Here is a 13822-nt window from a genome sequence, read left to right on the forward strand (position 1 = left end):
TCTTATGAAAATTTATCTATTAAAAAAATGTAGATCACCACACATGTGATTTTTTGGTTGTTTATTGCAAGACCGAAAAAAACTGAGAAAATATTTTTGGCAGAACGAGCGGTATTGCCGGAGAGCCTAAGTGAATTTTCGCTTTAAAAACGCAAAGCAATTTAAAACGAGATATAGCATTTAAAGAAAAACTCAATTTAGGAAAAAAAAAACGTGCGAGATAACTAACTTATCGGCGTCAAGGCCTCGCGGCGATCTGTATAGCCCAATCAGGCCCAGCCCAGTCTGTACCCTAGACGAGGGAGTCGCTCGACTCCACGATATAAAGGCCTGGCACGCGTGGCCGCTAGGGTTCCTCCTCAGCCGTCTTCGCATCGCCTCGCGCCCGCACCCCAGGAAGGTAAGGTAAGCCGCCCGCCGCCACCTCCCCATCCCACCCCTCCCCCGCCGCCGTGCTCATGCTCCGCTCTTCTTCGCCTCAGTTAGCCGGCGTCGAGCCCCCGCGGCTCCCTCGTTCTTGACGAGATGCCGGATCCGCTCCATGCGCGCGAAATCCCGTGCTTCTCCTGTAGCGTCCGCGTCGTTGTTCATGACAGTAGCTGTTGTTTTCCTCAGTGATTTGTCCCGTAGCCCGTCCTATTCCGCGGTAGTGTGAAGATCCGTTAGTAGTCCAGATGTGTAGCAGATGTTTATGTTTTGTTGCGCGTGATGATCATGGTTGGTAGATTTGGGCGTCAAATTAGATGCTTGTTTGGGCTTGTGGCTTATCCCTGTTTCCAGTTCATGACGAATCGAGTTAGTGTTCTGTTTATAGTTGTTTCATGTATTTTCATCACATGGTCTGTCGAAATACTGTGCTCGGGAAATGCTGTTGTTTGGATTTCGATTTACCCTTGTGGTAGAAGACGCTCTGAGTTGCTTTAGCTCGGAAAACTAGACTAGTTTCCTCTTCCAACACACACAGCTTGCTTTTCTAATGTCATTGTATTTTCCTATATCGTTTCTCGTTATATCGATCTGAAATCGCTGCTCGTCTGTGTTTGCAGCTCAAGAGGCTGTCCTGAGAAGCTCAAATGGCTCCCAAAGGTAACCTCAAAATGTTGCAGAACTATGTGCCTCCATTTTTTGTTGTTGAAAATGCTAATGCAGACATTTCAGGTGCTTTAGATTTGAGTTCATGTGTAGTTCAAAGTTTGCTTTACATCTCACAGTATTGTGGTCTCACTATTGGATTGGTCAACATGAATGAAGGCAGTTTTCACTATTTGGTTGCTCTTGTAAAATGTTTGTTCTTTGTCATACATAAAACTGACAAATTTTTATGGCAAAATTTCTTTTGCCAACTGAATGGTGCTCCAATAGTATGCTCTGCAAATTTCAGTGATATGCTGCAACTTGTTACTCTTTGCCATGTTAAAAACTTAAACTCATGCTTGACTGAATTGCCCCTTTATGATCCAGAAGCTTACTCTCATCTGTCATTCTGTATGTCTTGCTGCGAAGTCCATTAGCTGATTATTGTTTCCATCTGTTACCAGTTGCTGTTGCCAAGAAGGGCGATGCCAAGGCCCAGGCTGCCAAGGTTGCCAAGGCTGTGAAGTCCGGGTCAATCAAGAAGACCGCAAAGAAGATCCGCACGTCTGTGACATTTCACCGCCCCAAGACCCTGTCCAAGGCCAGGGACCCCAAGTACCCCAGGATCAGCACCCCTGGCAGGAACAAGTTAGACCAGTACCAGATACTCAAGTACCCGCTTACCACTGAGTCTGCGATGAAGAAGATTGAAGACAACAACACCCTTGTCTTCATCGTCGACCTGAAGGCAGACAAAAAAAAGATCAAGGCTGCCGTGAAAAAGATGTACGACATCCAGGCCAAGAAGGTTAACACCCTGATCAGGTTAGTATTCTGCTCACATGTTCGTTTGCTGTGCTGCTTGCTTGATCCTCTATGACGTGCAGCTAGGTGACCAACCAAACTTGCAATTTTGCAGGCCTGATGGCAAGAAGAAGGCGTACGTGAAGCTGACACCAGACTATGATGCTCTTGACGTGGCCAACAAGATCGGCATCATATAAGTCAGAGGGACGGTCCTGCAGTAGGCGCTTGTGTCGTGGTTTCTTATGTTATTGGAGTTTTGTAGTTGTTACTTAGCAAAGGGGCTCAGTGGCTCCATTGCCTACCATATCGCCGCGCACTTTCATGAATTTGATGCAATCGAAGTGACTTGTGTTGATGCTAATTTGAGCTTTGCGTTTGGTCTTACCGTATTGGTTGGTATCTTTACCATCCTTCGACTTACCTTATTTCCTGTATAATTTCCCAGTTTTGCTCGTGTGTGTTTGTGTTGAACTCTTTGCTGCTTTGGGCGATGAGACAGAGAGCCGTTTTGTGATGTGATATTGTGATTGACTGGTTGCATCAGTAGCAGAAGCTACCGATGTGGTATCTGAAATTACATGGCATGTTGATGGTTAGGCATACATATGCACAGTTAACAGTCCTACACTGATCACCTGAAATTTTGTTGTTACTTAGCGAAGGGCCTCGGTGGCACCATTGCCGCTGCTTTGGGCGATGAGACAGAGTGATATTGTGATTGACATAAGCTTGCATCTGTAGCTGAAGCTGTGGTATCTGAAACTATCAGGTTGATGATTAGGCATACATATGCACAGTTAATCCTACAAGGGTCAGCCGGAATTTTACATGTCCAAATAAAACTAAGAATCGGCGATGTATAATGTATCACAGCCGTGCTGGACCTAGCTGTAGCCGAACAACCAAGTCAAATTAGAGATGCTCAACGCGGAGTACGACGCATGTGACGGAAGATTGGCACCGGCGGCGAACCCTGTTCCCAGGCCGGCGCGTGGCTTCCAGACCACGGCAACCGTCACGTCGTCGCACGCATTCTCCCGGCCGTACGCCGCCGAGGCCACGCACAGCCGCTCCACGGCCTCGGCGCACTCCGGCGGCAACCGGGCCCTCGCCACGATGCGCGCGACGGCCTCGGCCCGCCTGCGCCGCTCCATGCCCAGGAACTCGGCGGCGCTGCCGCCCTTGTTGCCCATGAGGACGCGGCGGCGGCCGCGGTCGAGAACGAGGTGGACGAAGAGCTGGTGCTCGTGGAGGTCGGCGGCCAGCGTGCGCCGGCCGGAGGCGCGCAGGCGGACGGCGCCGTGGCAGGTGGAGGCCGTGAGGGCGAAGGCGACGCCGTCGGAGTGGGTCGTCAGGTCCGGCATGGGCCCTTGCTCGGTCGTCGTCGTGGTCGCCGGGACCTCGAGCCGAGTGGTCTGCGAGAGCGTGGCTGGCTACGCGTGATGGAGGGGCTCGTGGCATCGTCCAGGCGAGCGATTAATTAGTTGGCGAGATGCGGAAAGGAGTTATGGTCGGCGTAGTATTCTGTTTTCTAGGTTTTTGGTTTCGGACCCGGGCGCGCGCGCGCGGATACGCGGCATTGGTTACTGACGTGCCATTTCACTTGTTTATTTCCTTGCGCTTTCTCTGGATCTCTATCTCTCTCCGCGGTAAGGTTTCAGTCCTTCACGTTTCCCCCTTCCTCTCTTCATTTTTTTTGTTTTATTTATCTCTGATTTTCTTTGAAAACCACATCAGCTGTCCAGCCTCTTATTGATTTGTCAAATAAAATTTTAATGTTTGTGCACAACCATACTAATTTGGACACGTAAATCAATAGCTTTCTCACGGTAGATTTTTCATAGCTGTTTAGGAGATTTTGTGCAGCTGCTTTAAAAAATCCACAGCTCAATCAAACACCACCTAAAATATTTATACTCTTGTTGCAACGCACGAGTCATTATCTATAGTTGAATTACGTGGAGAGCTTGGTTGTTCCTTCAAAGAGTTGAAACACATAATCCACTTTCCATACTTGGGCGTCTCCAACGCCGACACCCAATTGCTTGTATCCGTTCAAAACACAACTGTCCAGACCCTACAAGCCATCCAACGGTGACCCCCATCGGTCAGCAGTCCGGGCCGTCGTTTTCACGCAAACCGGAACCAGACCAGGGGCTTGGCAGGAGTTCGGATACTAGCTATCCACGTAGGTCTCTGACATCCTAGGGCCACCCAAAACTAAGGCGGAGCTCGTGCTTTTGTAGCTGATTGCACTGATTTCGCGACAAAATTCCTCACTCTCCTCTTTCATCCCACCGCTCTCACTCAATTCCCGTTCTTATTCTTCATTGCTGACGCATGGACCCGTAAGAGAAGCTGCCGGACACGGCGATGGTGGAGAATCCAGCGATCTAGTTACCAAGAATATGCTCAAGATCGAAGAGAGGAAGGCCATGCTCGAAGAGAAAAAGATTGAGATCGCAGCTGCTTCGGAGGACACAAAGATGTTGACCTTGAAGATGTAGGATTTAGACGACGATGCAAAGATAACCGTGCAAGCCGTCTATTTCAAGATGTTGAAGCGGCAGAAGGATCATTTGGAGAGAGTAAAGGAGGCGGCCGAGACGGTGGCAACGACAAATTGAGCGTGGATGCTCGAATTGCCGGTCAGGCAGAGCATTTTTTGCACGAACTGCCGAACTAATATACTTTTGTGATCGAGTATCTAAAACTATGCATACTTGCCCCTTTTTGATTGTGATCGGGACTGATGTGATCCGGCGCGTGCTATGTGATCGGACGGATTTTGAATTTTAAATTGCCATTACTAGTGGACATTTAGGGGATAGCTTTGGATGGTCGCCTTCCGCATTAGTGTCCATGGACTGGTCCCCACTGGTCCATGGATGGATACGGTGTCCGGTTAGGGAGTCAGCGTTGGAGATGCCTTAAAACTTATGGTAGTCATTGCGCATTGGTTGTTTCCTTCAGGGGTGGACCCATATTGCTTTCTATCATGGGGCAAACCAATGGAGTGGGGACACTTGCATGAATTCAGACATTTTGACTCACTTAAAAAAATCAAACGAAGTCTATTGAAAATTGAGGATATAAATTTGTTTTCACAGTAAGATAAAACAATCTACATCTCTGATATGATGTCAAAACATATTTTCTGTGATGACCATGTACGGTGATTGAAGACTTTTACGGTACCCTCAAATAGATATGAGCATACGTTTTAATTAGGAGGACAAAGGTCTAGATCATTATATACCAGTGCTCAAAACATGAGCAGTATTGGTCTTTGTAATGATTGAATTGGTAGAGTTTGACACTATCTTTTTTAAGGAATGGGGAAGGGGAGAGGGGGGGGTGTAAATATGTTACTCGACAAGTAACCAAGTAGGAGACCGTTTACAAAAAATGATTGTACAGGCACCTGCACGTGAATGGAGGTATTTGCCACGAGTAAGTGATAACCTCAGCACACTATTTTATAAACCAGTAGGTCGAGAGATCTAAGTCATTGACGACTGACTTGAGAGTGGTAGCACTAAGAACATCTTGGCCCTAAATGGTCTTGGCATTCCTTGAGTCTCAAACTTTTCACAGGATCAAAAGTAGGATGGATGGCCAATAGGACTAGTCTAACCCTGGCGTCAGCTGACGACCCCAAAGATCCGCCACAACGTTGGTGGGAAGACACCGATGTCTTGGCAGACTCTACCGGAGAAGGGACACTTGATGGATATGATTGGAGTCCTCTAGCTCATGGTGACATCTTGAGTTGTTTGAGATGTTCTTGTGAGCAAGATCACCCTAAAATTAAGGCGGACACGAAACAGAAGTCAGGCGAAGATCTTGTTCATGTTTGAAACCCTTGTTTTCAAGATGTGTGGATAGGAGGTTCCACCCTTCTCGCGCATGATGAGGTGGTAGGCAAGCATTGCGGAGAAGGTCCTTCCCGAGTTGAGGAAGCGTGAGCATGGTTATGCCAACGACAAGAAATCTTGCAACAAGGAGGCAACCAATTAGGCTAGTTACCGGCGGAGCTATGTAGAAGTCCGAGGGGCCATGGCCCCCAGCCCCAACAAGATTTAATTTTTATGAGGTGCTAGCTAGTATGCCTTAATCCCATGTTTGCACGCATGCATATGCCCATCATCTTCAACTTCACGCATACACATCTCGGCTGCCGCGAAGATCCTGTTCATGTTTGAAACCCTTGTTTTCAAGATGTGTGCATAGGAGGTTCCACCCTTCTTACACATGATGAGGTGGTAGGCAAGCATTGCGGAGAAAGTCGTTCCCCAGTTGAGGAAGCGTGAGCATGGTTATGCCAACGACAAGAAATCTTGCAACAAGGAGGCAATCAATGAGGCCAGTCACCGGCGGAGCTATGTAGAAGTCCGAGGCGGCCATGGCTCCCAGCCCCAACAAGATTTAATTTTTATGAGGTGCTAGTATGCCTTAATCCCATGTTTGCACGCATGAATATGCCCATCATCTTCAACTTCACGCATACACATCTCGGCTGCTGCTTCATCTCCTTGGGCATTGCTACTCAGGCGCTCGGCTGCTCCATTTCATCCGACATGACTGCCGCCACACAGGCTCGACGCTGACTCACGAAGAGCTCCAATTTTGGGCCACGCGTGTAGCCGGCGACAACGCCGTGTAGGGAGGACGACCAGGCTGATATGTAGAACCTCCATGGTTTGGTAATGACACGTTGAGATTTGAAGGCTTAACAGTATATGCATCCAAGTAGACAAGATGTATGTTTTGGTCTAGTTTTTTTAGTATACATGTACTTTGCAACCAATATAGGTAATGTAAATATAACTTTGTCTTAATGCTACAAGTTCTAGTTTATTGCCAGAAATTTTTTTTGCGCCTCCTCTCCCCACGCATTTTTGTCAAGCTCCACCACTTAGGCCAGTGGTTTGGTCCTCGACTCCTCATAGCACCATAATTAGGTGTAGGAGGCGATCGTTAGATCCGACGTCAATGACACAAATATAAGGTTGAGGGAGGGGAAGAGCATTGGGTAGTGTTAATGTGGTCGAAAATGAGTCGTCGAAACCATACCAGGTGGTGTAACTGGGTTGTTGCATACACTCCATTTATCAGGGATGCATGAGGACGCAGACGCGTCCCGACGTCCGCGATCATTCGCGCCTCCAAAAATAAACCAATATATGTTGCTCTTCTAAATGTGCTAATACAAATATCCTCAACGCGGCTGTCGTTGACTTTTTTAAGAGGAAATATTTTTTTAGAGGACTGTTGTGGACTTAGTGGACTTGTTCAGGGGCGGAGCTCTGTTGGGGCCAAACTGGGCTATGGCCCGCCCAGGTTTTTTGCACTTTTAATTTTACCTATGCATCGAAGCAAAGCCCACCTGCAGCCCAGTAAGCATATGATCGATCCAAAGCGCTCGAGGTCTCTCAGTCGCAAGTCGCCATGCTCTCTCGCACCCAGCCGGCACGAGCTCCTGCTGTTTCTCACGGCTGCAGCAGGCAGGAGGCAGAGACATCGACGAATCAAGCAACCACTCCATCCAATTTCCTTGCAATTACGATTAAGCAAGAGATCACAGCTAATCTAATTTGTTTTCCCAAATACTGAGTTCAACGATGTAGTCAAATACATCATATAGTCCTGGTTAGATAGTCTGATTGTTCCACTCAATTGAGGGGCATGAATTAGATGAAAATAGTACTACATTGTACATCTAATTTTCCTGCAATTGCTTCATTAGATATCCTGATCTTCCACTCAATTGTTCTTTGCATTTTACAAATCACAACATATATTTGGTAGCCAAATCACAACATATATTTGGTAGCCATAAGCAATGGTAAGCAAGCTCACTCACACCTAGAGAAAAATTGATTTGGTTTTCAAAAGAAAAAGGATCATTTCAAAATTCACTTGATATATACATATATTCTCACTCCATCTTGTAATCCTGTTTTACAGACTAATGAGTATGACTCAGATTTTTTTTTTGAAAAAACAGTGCTCTTCCTTTGTTTGGCCCGCCCAACATTTTCTTTGAAGCTCCACCACTTGTTCACTTGCATCCCTATGATGTAACCTCCTAGCAAGAACCACATTTATGCATGTATGTATGCGACTTGTATTTTCTTTTTTCGAAAGAGATATGATTTACATTTCCTGATTTTAGTCGACATGTTACCTTTTTTGAGATGGAGATGTTTTTTGCTTCAACGGGAAATCCCGTTAAGGACAGAAAATTGATGATAGCTCATCGCCCCATACCCAATACCTTCCATCTTATACCCCTCTCCCCTCCAAAGTCCAAACCACCCGAACTTCCCTAACAAACTTCCACCCTCGATTCATCTCGGCCAGAAGCTCGTTCTTGGCGGCAATGGCAACGGCCGTGCGGAGTCTGCCGCCGGGCCACGCGTTCGAGCCCAGCGGCCACCAGATCATCACGCAGTACCTCGCACCCAAGGCGCTCCGGGGCGACGCCACCCCGGGGCACGTCGCGGAGGGCGTGGACGTCTTCGCCGCGAGCCCCCCGGCGCTCCCCTTCCACCCCAGCAGCAGGCGGCGGCACGGGGAGGCGTGGGGCTACTTCTATGGCGCCCAGGCCAGCGGCGACGCGCGGCCGGCGCCGGGCGGGTGCTGGGCGCGGTACGGCCGCGAGAAGGGGTACGTGCACGGCGCCGGCGCGGCCGCGGAGGCGGTCGCGTTCCGAAGCAGGTTCGCTTTCCACGTGCCGCGGAAGGGCTGCGACGGCGGGGCGGCGTGGGCGCCGACGCCGTGGCTGATGAAGGAGTACCGGCTCAACAAGGGCGCGGCCGCTTTCCGCGCCGCGCAGCCGGGCCCCAAGGCGAACATGGACTGCGTGGTCCGCAAGATCTTCACGAAGCCGGTGGTGGCGGCCCCTCCGCCGCCGGCTTGCAGCTCCGACGAGGAGGACTCCAGCGGCCCCGACATGGACGAGGAGGACGACGGGTGGTACGGCGAAGAGGACCGGAAGCGCGTCGGCTGCTCCATCGAGGGCCCGCCGAGGAAGCGCGCTCGACCTAGCTGATGATGCCGACCGAGCGCGCACGGGTGTGGGGATTGTGATCCATCCGGACGACTGGCTCGTGTCTCGCCGCGTTGCATCGGTCATGAAAACAATCCAGGATCGCTGCTGCGTTTATCCTTCGGAGAGCTTTTGATTTACAGTAACAGTACATGGGTTTCTGTAGTTGCAGTCATCACCAAACCCGTAGTTGAGAGAAACTGGTAGAGCCGAGAATCTGAATCTGTACGTATCTTGCATTGGTTCTGTAACATTTTGATCTGCTTGCTCTTGTACGAATAGTTCAGGAATCATATGCTTCAGGGTTGCAGTTCTCTTGGATGTTGAAGTAGCAGCTTGTTTGTAAGAGAGTTTTTCACTTATCAATTCTCATGTTGATGCAGAGTAAAACCCCCTCTGTCCCCAATCAACTCTCTGCTAAGTAATCCTTCCTTGTACAATTGCAGAAATGTGATGCTGGTCACAGAGGGAACTGTCTTCTGTGACCACCTCATCATTTTCCTGCAACACATTGGTTGCGATTTCAGAAATTGCAGAAATCAGCTACTCGTTGGAAGATTTCTTTTCCAGAATCTTCTCGTGAGCATATGCATATCCAATTGCAGAAATCTTCTCATCAATCCACTGCAACAATCTTTCGGTTGCGATTTCTTTTCCAGAATCTTCTCGTTGGAATGAAGCATTAAGGAGTAAGTATCAGCAAGGAATTAATACACTCCCAGGCCCAGCTAATCAGCTACTCAAATAACTTTTCCGAATGCATCCAGTGAGCATATGCATATCCAAGTTCTGAATGCACTTGACAGTTCAAAACAATTATGGCGTGATCCTCAAGTCAAAAAGAGAACAAAAAATGTAAACAAAATTACTCGTGCATCACAAGCCAAGCCTCCGTCCAAACTTCTAACTCATGTGGGGAATCATCCTAGCGAAATCAAGTCAAAGGAGACGACTAACTCAGTGACTGCGTGGCTCATCGGGTTCAGAAGCTTCTGCGGGGCTTTGCTTTCGCGCTTGCAGTAGGCGGCGCAGCCTTGTTGGGATTGTCCATCACCCCCAGTTCCATGGAGGCCTTGCTCTTGCGCTTGCCGTGCGGCCCGTCGTCGGCTCTGGACGGGTCAGGTGCCGCTGGCGCCTTGTGCTTGAACCGGACCAGCAGGATGGTCATGTTGTCGACCGACGGTTGCGGTGGCTCTACGCACATGTCAAGGATGGCCTCGCAGTTCTTCCCAAGGTCCATCCCCTGTGTGTGCATGTGTGTGTTGGTCACAGCAATACATATGTCAAGTTAAAGGGGAATTTGATGAGCTAAACAGGCAGACATGCTGGTGAAACAAGAAGAAATGCTCACAGATTTCATGTTGTTTCGTATAATTTCAACCAGGCCCTGGTTTAGCACGACGTCCCTGCAAAAAACGAGAGGTGTGTGAATTTAGAGCAAAAAGCTGGTTTCAATATGATATTTTCACCGGTTTCCACCGAATGTTTGTTTCCATATGATATTTTCGCAATTTAGATAGAGCAAAGAGCTGGGAGATAGATAAGTTATGTCAGTGAGTATGTCCGGGAAGGCAGAGCACAAATTCCTAGCTACACTTCACCATGTTTCCTTCACTGCCAACAACATGCAGGCCAAAAATTCTAAGATCCAGGTTCTTCAAAGTAGGTTCTTTATTATAAAGATAAGGCAGGCATATTTCAATATCTTTTTCCAACCAACTGACCAGGTTAAGTTCATATTCATGCATTCAGGTTAACATTTTTCTGGAAAAATTATGAAGTACTCCATACTAGCACAACAAGGGATCAGCAGAGATTCCGGTATTCTGTACCTTCAGCAAATCATACAACAATGATATGTACACGGTGATGATGCAGCTTAGCCCAAAGCAAAGCAAATTTAACTGAACCCAAATCTACAAAATTCTTCCTTGGTAAAGACTACTAACTATATCTCGAGAGAAACGCGACTGTTGAAACTAACTGTCATTTCGAGTCCGTGTACCATGTATGAAACTAATCATAGTCATCACAGCAAACAATAATTGATCAAAGCTTCAACAGTAATATATATTTAGTTGAGGACTTACCAGACTCCATCACATGCCATAACAAGGAACTCAGTTTCATCAGTTATGTTCTCCTAACAGCAAAAGGGTCATTTTCCATTAGACCGTATCCAGCAGGACAAACATACAGATTTTTATGACAATTCAGTAACTCACTACGCGAATCTCAGGAGAACAAGTCAGTGCTTGTAGTGCAGGGGTCAGCCGGCTATTGCTTTTATACCTCATATCACCTGAAATGCAAGCAAAATGCCAATTACAATGTGATAAACTCAAAAAACGAACATACAAGATAAAACTGTACCGATCGATCTGGAGACCGCGATTCCACCATCGATGCGACCTGCTCCTCCAGTAACTACAACAGAGCGTCCTGCGTTCTCTATTCTCCGTCTTTCAGCCGGCACACTCGGTTTGTGATCGGTGGTCAAAACAGTTGCCTTAGAACACAACAAAGATAAAACCAGGCACTATTAGGAGTCACAGTTATAACAAAATACTGCACGGATCGGGTACCAGCCAGACACCGAGAAGAGAAGTACCTGACCGTTCCTTGAGATTACGCAGCGACAATCACCAGCATTCCCAACAATGATCTGGTTGCCTCTGATGAGAGCCACACAGGCGGTACTTCCTACGTCTGCTGGCCCGGGGCGTCTCTGCAGACAAATAACTCAAGCTGAAGTAAACAATAGGTGTTTTCATAACATGAGATTTCTACATACAAATAACTGGAGGGGATGTGTAAAAAATAAAAAATGAGATATGACCTTCACATTTACACAAGCACAACCGAGCAACATATCCTTGACAGTCGAATTCGTATTGGCATTATTAGCAGGGCTATACTCAAATAATTCCCTCCGTCCCTCCTCTGTCATCATCATCTGATCCATTCTGCAACAGTCGAGTAGCAACAGCGATTACAAATGTGACACAAAACTATATACTCCTGGTAGTATCGGCAGAAAACTCCGGGAGAAACTGCGTAGCCTCAAAGAACTCATAGGATGCACGAATTGCTTAGCTACTAAATAACCTGAAGAACGCGCTCTCCACCGCAATACGCAGACTGTCATTGAAGTGTGGATGCTTCTGGACCTCAAGATGGAAGTGTTTCGCACAGAACATTGATACAGCAGGTCCTGTATCAAGAAACATTTCAGATGGTAGTAAATGGCACGCACTTCTTGCAAAAAGGGCAGGATGTGAAAGGATTTATGTGAATTCCAGGAGCTAAATCTGTATCATGCATATATCTGAATTCTGCTTTTCGCAGGAGGATGGGACTGAATAGTGAATGCCAACCTCCATGGCCATCATAAACACCAAAGAACGATGTGGCGGTGGAAACATCAAGATCTCCAACAGCTGCATGCTGGGGAAAAAGAAGACCAGGAAGTTAGGCCTTGGCATTTCACCAAAGATAAACCATGTATCAGGATGGTTTTTACTCACGGCATCTTCCATGTTGGCACGGTAACCTTGCATGGACGACACCGCGTACTCGAGCCTGTCATTCTCCCCCCTCTCGGTGGTCTTGGACAGCACCGGCTCCCTGCTGATTGTGCTCATGCCGGAGTTTGCCTGCCTGAAAGATCACAGCAGCATGGATGAAAAATCTTGCAGGAGTAAGAAAGAAACTCGAGAGCAAACCGATGGTGAGTGAGATGCATGCAGATGCAGATGGCATAAATACCAGAAGAGAAAGCAATGAATAAAAATCCAGACGAGACATCACCATGCGTTCTTCATGGCTTGGTGGTGGCCGCCTCGTCCTTCTTCCTTCTCCGTCTGCGACGCATGCACGATGGAGCAGCAGCCGGAGCCAGAGAGGGTCCGGGAGGCCAGGTCGGTTGCGCCTGTACCTGGCACCAAATGCATCCGTCACGTCTGCAACGGCGGCCGGAGGGGACTTGGGAAAACATTTCAGGCAATGCTCAAATTGGGACCGGGCGGAGGCAGGATTCGGACACGGGAGGGGCCAACAAAGAGACGGCGACGGGCGATCACGGATGAAATGGGATGTATCAAGTGCCAATGTTTGGCAATGGCATTGCAGGTCGTCAGAATGTAAGATCTCTAACCTTTTCCCCGTGTGCGAGTAACTAGGGCACTGGCATTGCCGCATTGCGCAAATAGCGGCGCGCATTCATACCTTGGCGGATGATCCGGCGGTGCGGTCGAGCGGCGGCCGGCGGGAGGCAAGGCGGCGATCAGAGGCGGCCGGCGATCAGAGGAGCCGGCCGGGTGCCCTGGTGGAGACGAGTGGCGGAGGAGCAGACACAAAACGATCTACGACCCCGGATTGCGTGGCACTTGCGATCGACTCTTTTGTTGGACCCACATGGGCCTCTCTCTACCTGTACCCCCCACGAGGGAGGGCTTCACTGCTCTGGCGTGTACGCCTGAAACGGATTTATTGCAGGCTGAATTGGGCAACTCGCCGTCTCACTTACATCTCCACCAGATACCGCTCTTCTTTCTTCGTGCATCGCTTTTCTTTCTTCCCCACGAAGAAAGAAAAAGAAGTAATATCACCGGAGGTCATATAACTTACGCTGGATGTTCAGTTTGGTGCTAGAACTTTGAAAATACGGATTTGTGATCATCTAACTTGCGTTCTCGTGCAAATACGGTCATCTTATCCGTATCCGGATGTATCCTGCGCTTACGTGGCATGACTAAAACCATTTTTTACCGAAACACCCCTGCTTTGTTTTTAATTGCACAGAAGCCCCCTCATCAACACATATAGGTTACACTTGATAGAGAAATGAGAAATAAAAAGGCCGAGCGCATGTCACGCTTGACAAAG

General features: G+C 48.2%; 2 protein-coding genes across 3 annotated transcripts; one reads left to right on the forward strand and one right to left on the reverse strand.

Annotated features, from left to right (window-relative positions):
- The first annotated feature begins 268 nt into the window (after nucleotides 1-268).
- Nucleotides 269-2242, forward strand: LOC123189664 (60S ribosomal protein L23A). 2 transcript variants are annotated; one of them, XM_044602131.1, is made up of 4 exons: nucleotides 269-405; nucleotides 1047-1086; nucleotides 1539-1899; nucleotides 1994-2242. In XM_044602131.1, the coding sequence occupies exons 2-4, from the start codon at nucleotides 1074-1076 to the stop codon at nucleotides 2076-2078; spliced, it is 459 nt and encodes a 152-aa protein (XP_044458066.1). In that variant the 5' UTR covers nucleotides 269-405; nucleotides 1047-1073; the 3' UTR covers nucleotides 2079-2242. The 2 variants fall into 2 exon arrangements, with proteins under 2 accessions (XP_044458066.1, XP_044458067.1); XM_044602132.1 differs by having other exon boundaries at nucleotides 285-400.
- Nucleotides 2243-9667: 7425 nt separating this feature from the next.
- On the reverse strand, nucleotides 9668-13474 carry LOC123185665 (probable protein phosphatase 2C 42). The gene is made up of 12 exons (XM_044597511.1): nucleotides 13163-13474; nucleotides 12746-12872; nucleotides 12463-12595; nucleotides 12313-12382; nucleotides 12044-12149; nucleotides 11775-11901; nucleotides 11547-11663; nucleotides 11309-11444; nucleotides 11161-11237; nucleotides 11026-11078; nucleotides 10287-10341; nucleotides 9668-10178 (listed from the first exon to the last, which is right to left on the reverse strand). The coding sequence occupies exons 2-12, from the start codon at nucleotides 12757-12759 to the stop codon at nucleotides 9918-9920; spliced, it is 1149 nt and encodes a 382-aa protein (XP_044453446.1). The 5' UTR covers nucleotides 12760-12872; nucleotides 13163-13474; the 3' UTR covers nucleotides 9668-9917.
- Nucleotides 13475-13822: the final 348 nt, after the last annotated feature.

The sequence above is a fragment of the Triticum aestivum genome, chromosome 2A (genome assembly GCF_018294505.1).
Source record: "Triticum aestivum cultivar Chinese Spring chromosome 2A, IWGSC CS RefSeq v2.1, whole genome shotgun sequence".
NCBI lineage: Eukaryota > Viridiplantae > Streptophyta > Magnoliopsida > Poales > Poaceae > Triticum > Triticum aestivum.

Bases quoted from the DNA above. Each gene is read 5' to 3' on its own strand.
- LOC123189664 (XM_044602131.1), top strand. The intron at 1,900-1,993 runs GTTAGTATTCTG...GCAATTTTGCAG, and splicing joins AAGGTTAACACCCTGATCAG to GCCTGATGGCAAGAAGAAGG.
- LOC123185665 (XM_044597511.1), bottom strand. The intron at 11,238-11,308 runs GTACAGTTTTAT...CTTGCATTTCAG, and splicing joins CGCGGTCTCCAGATCGATCG to GTGATATGAGGTATAAAAGC. The intron at 10,179-10,286 runs GTGAGCATTTCT...ATGCACACACAG, and splicing joins TACGAAACAACATGAAATCT to GGGATGGACCTTGGGAAGAA.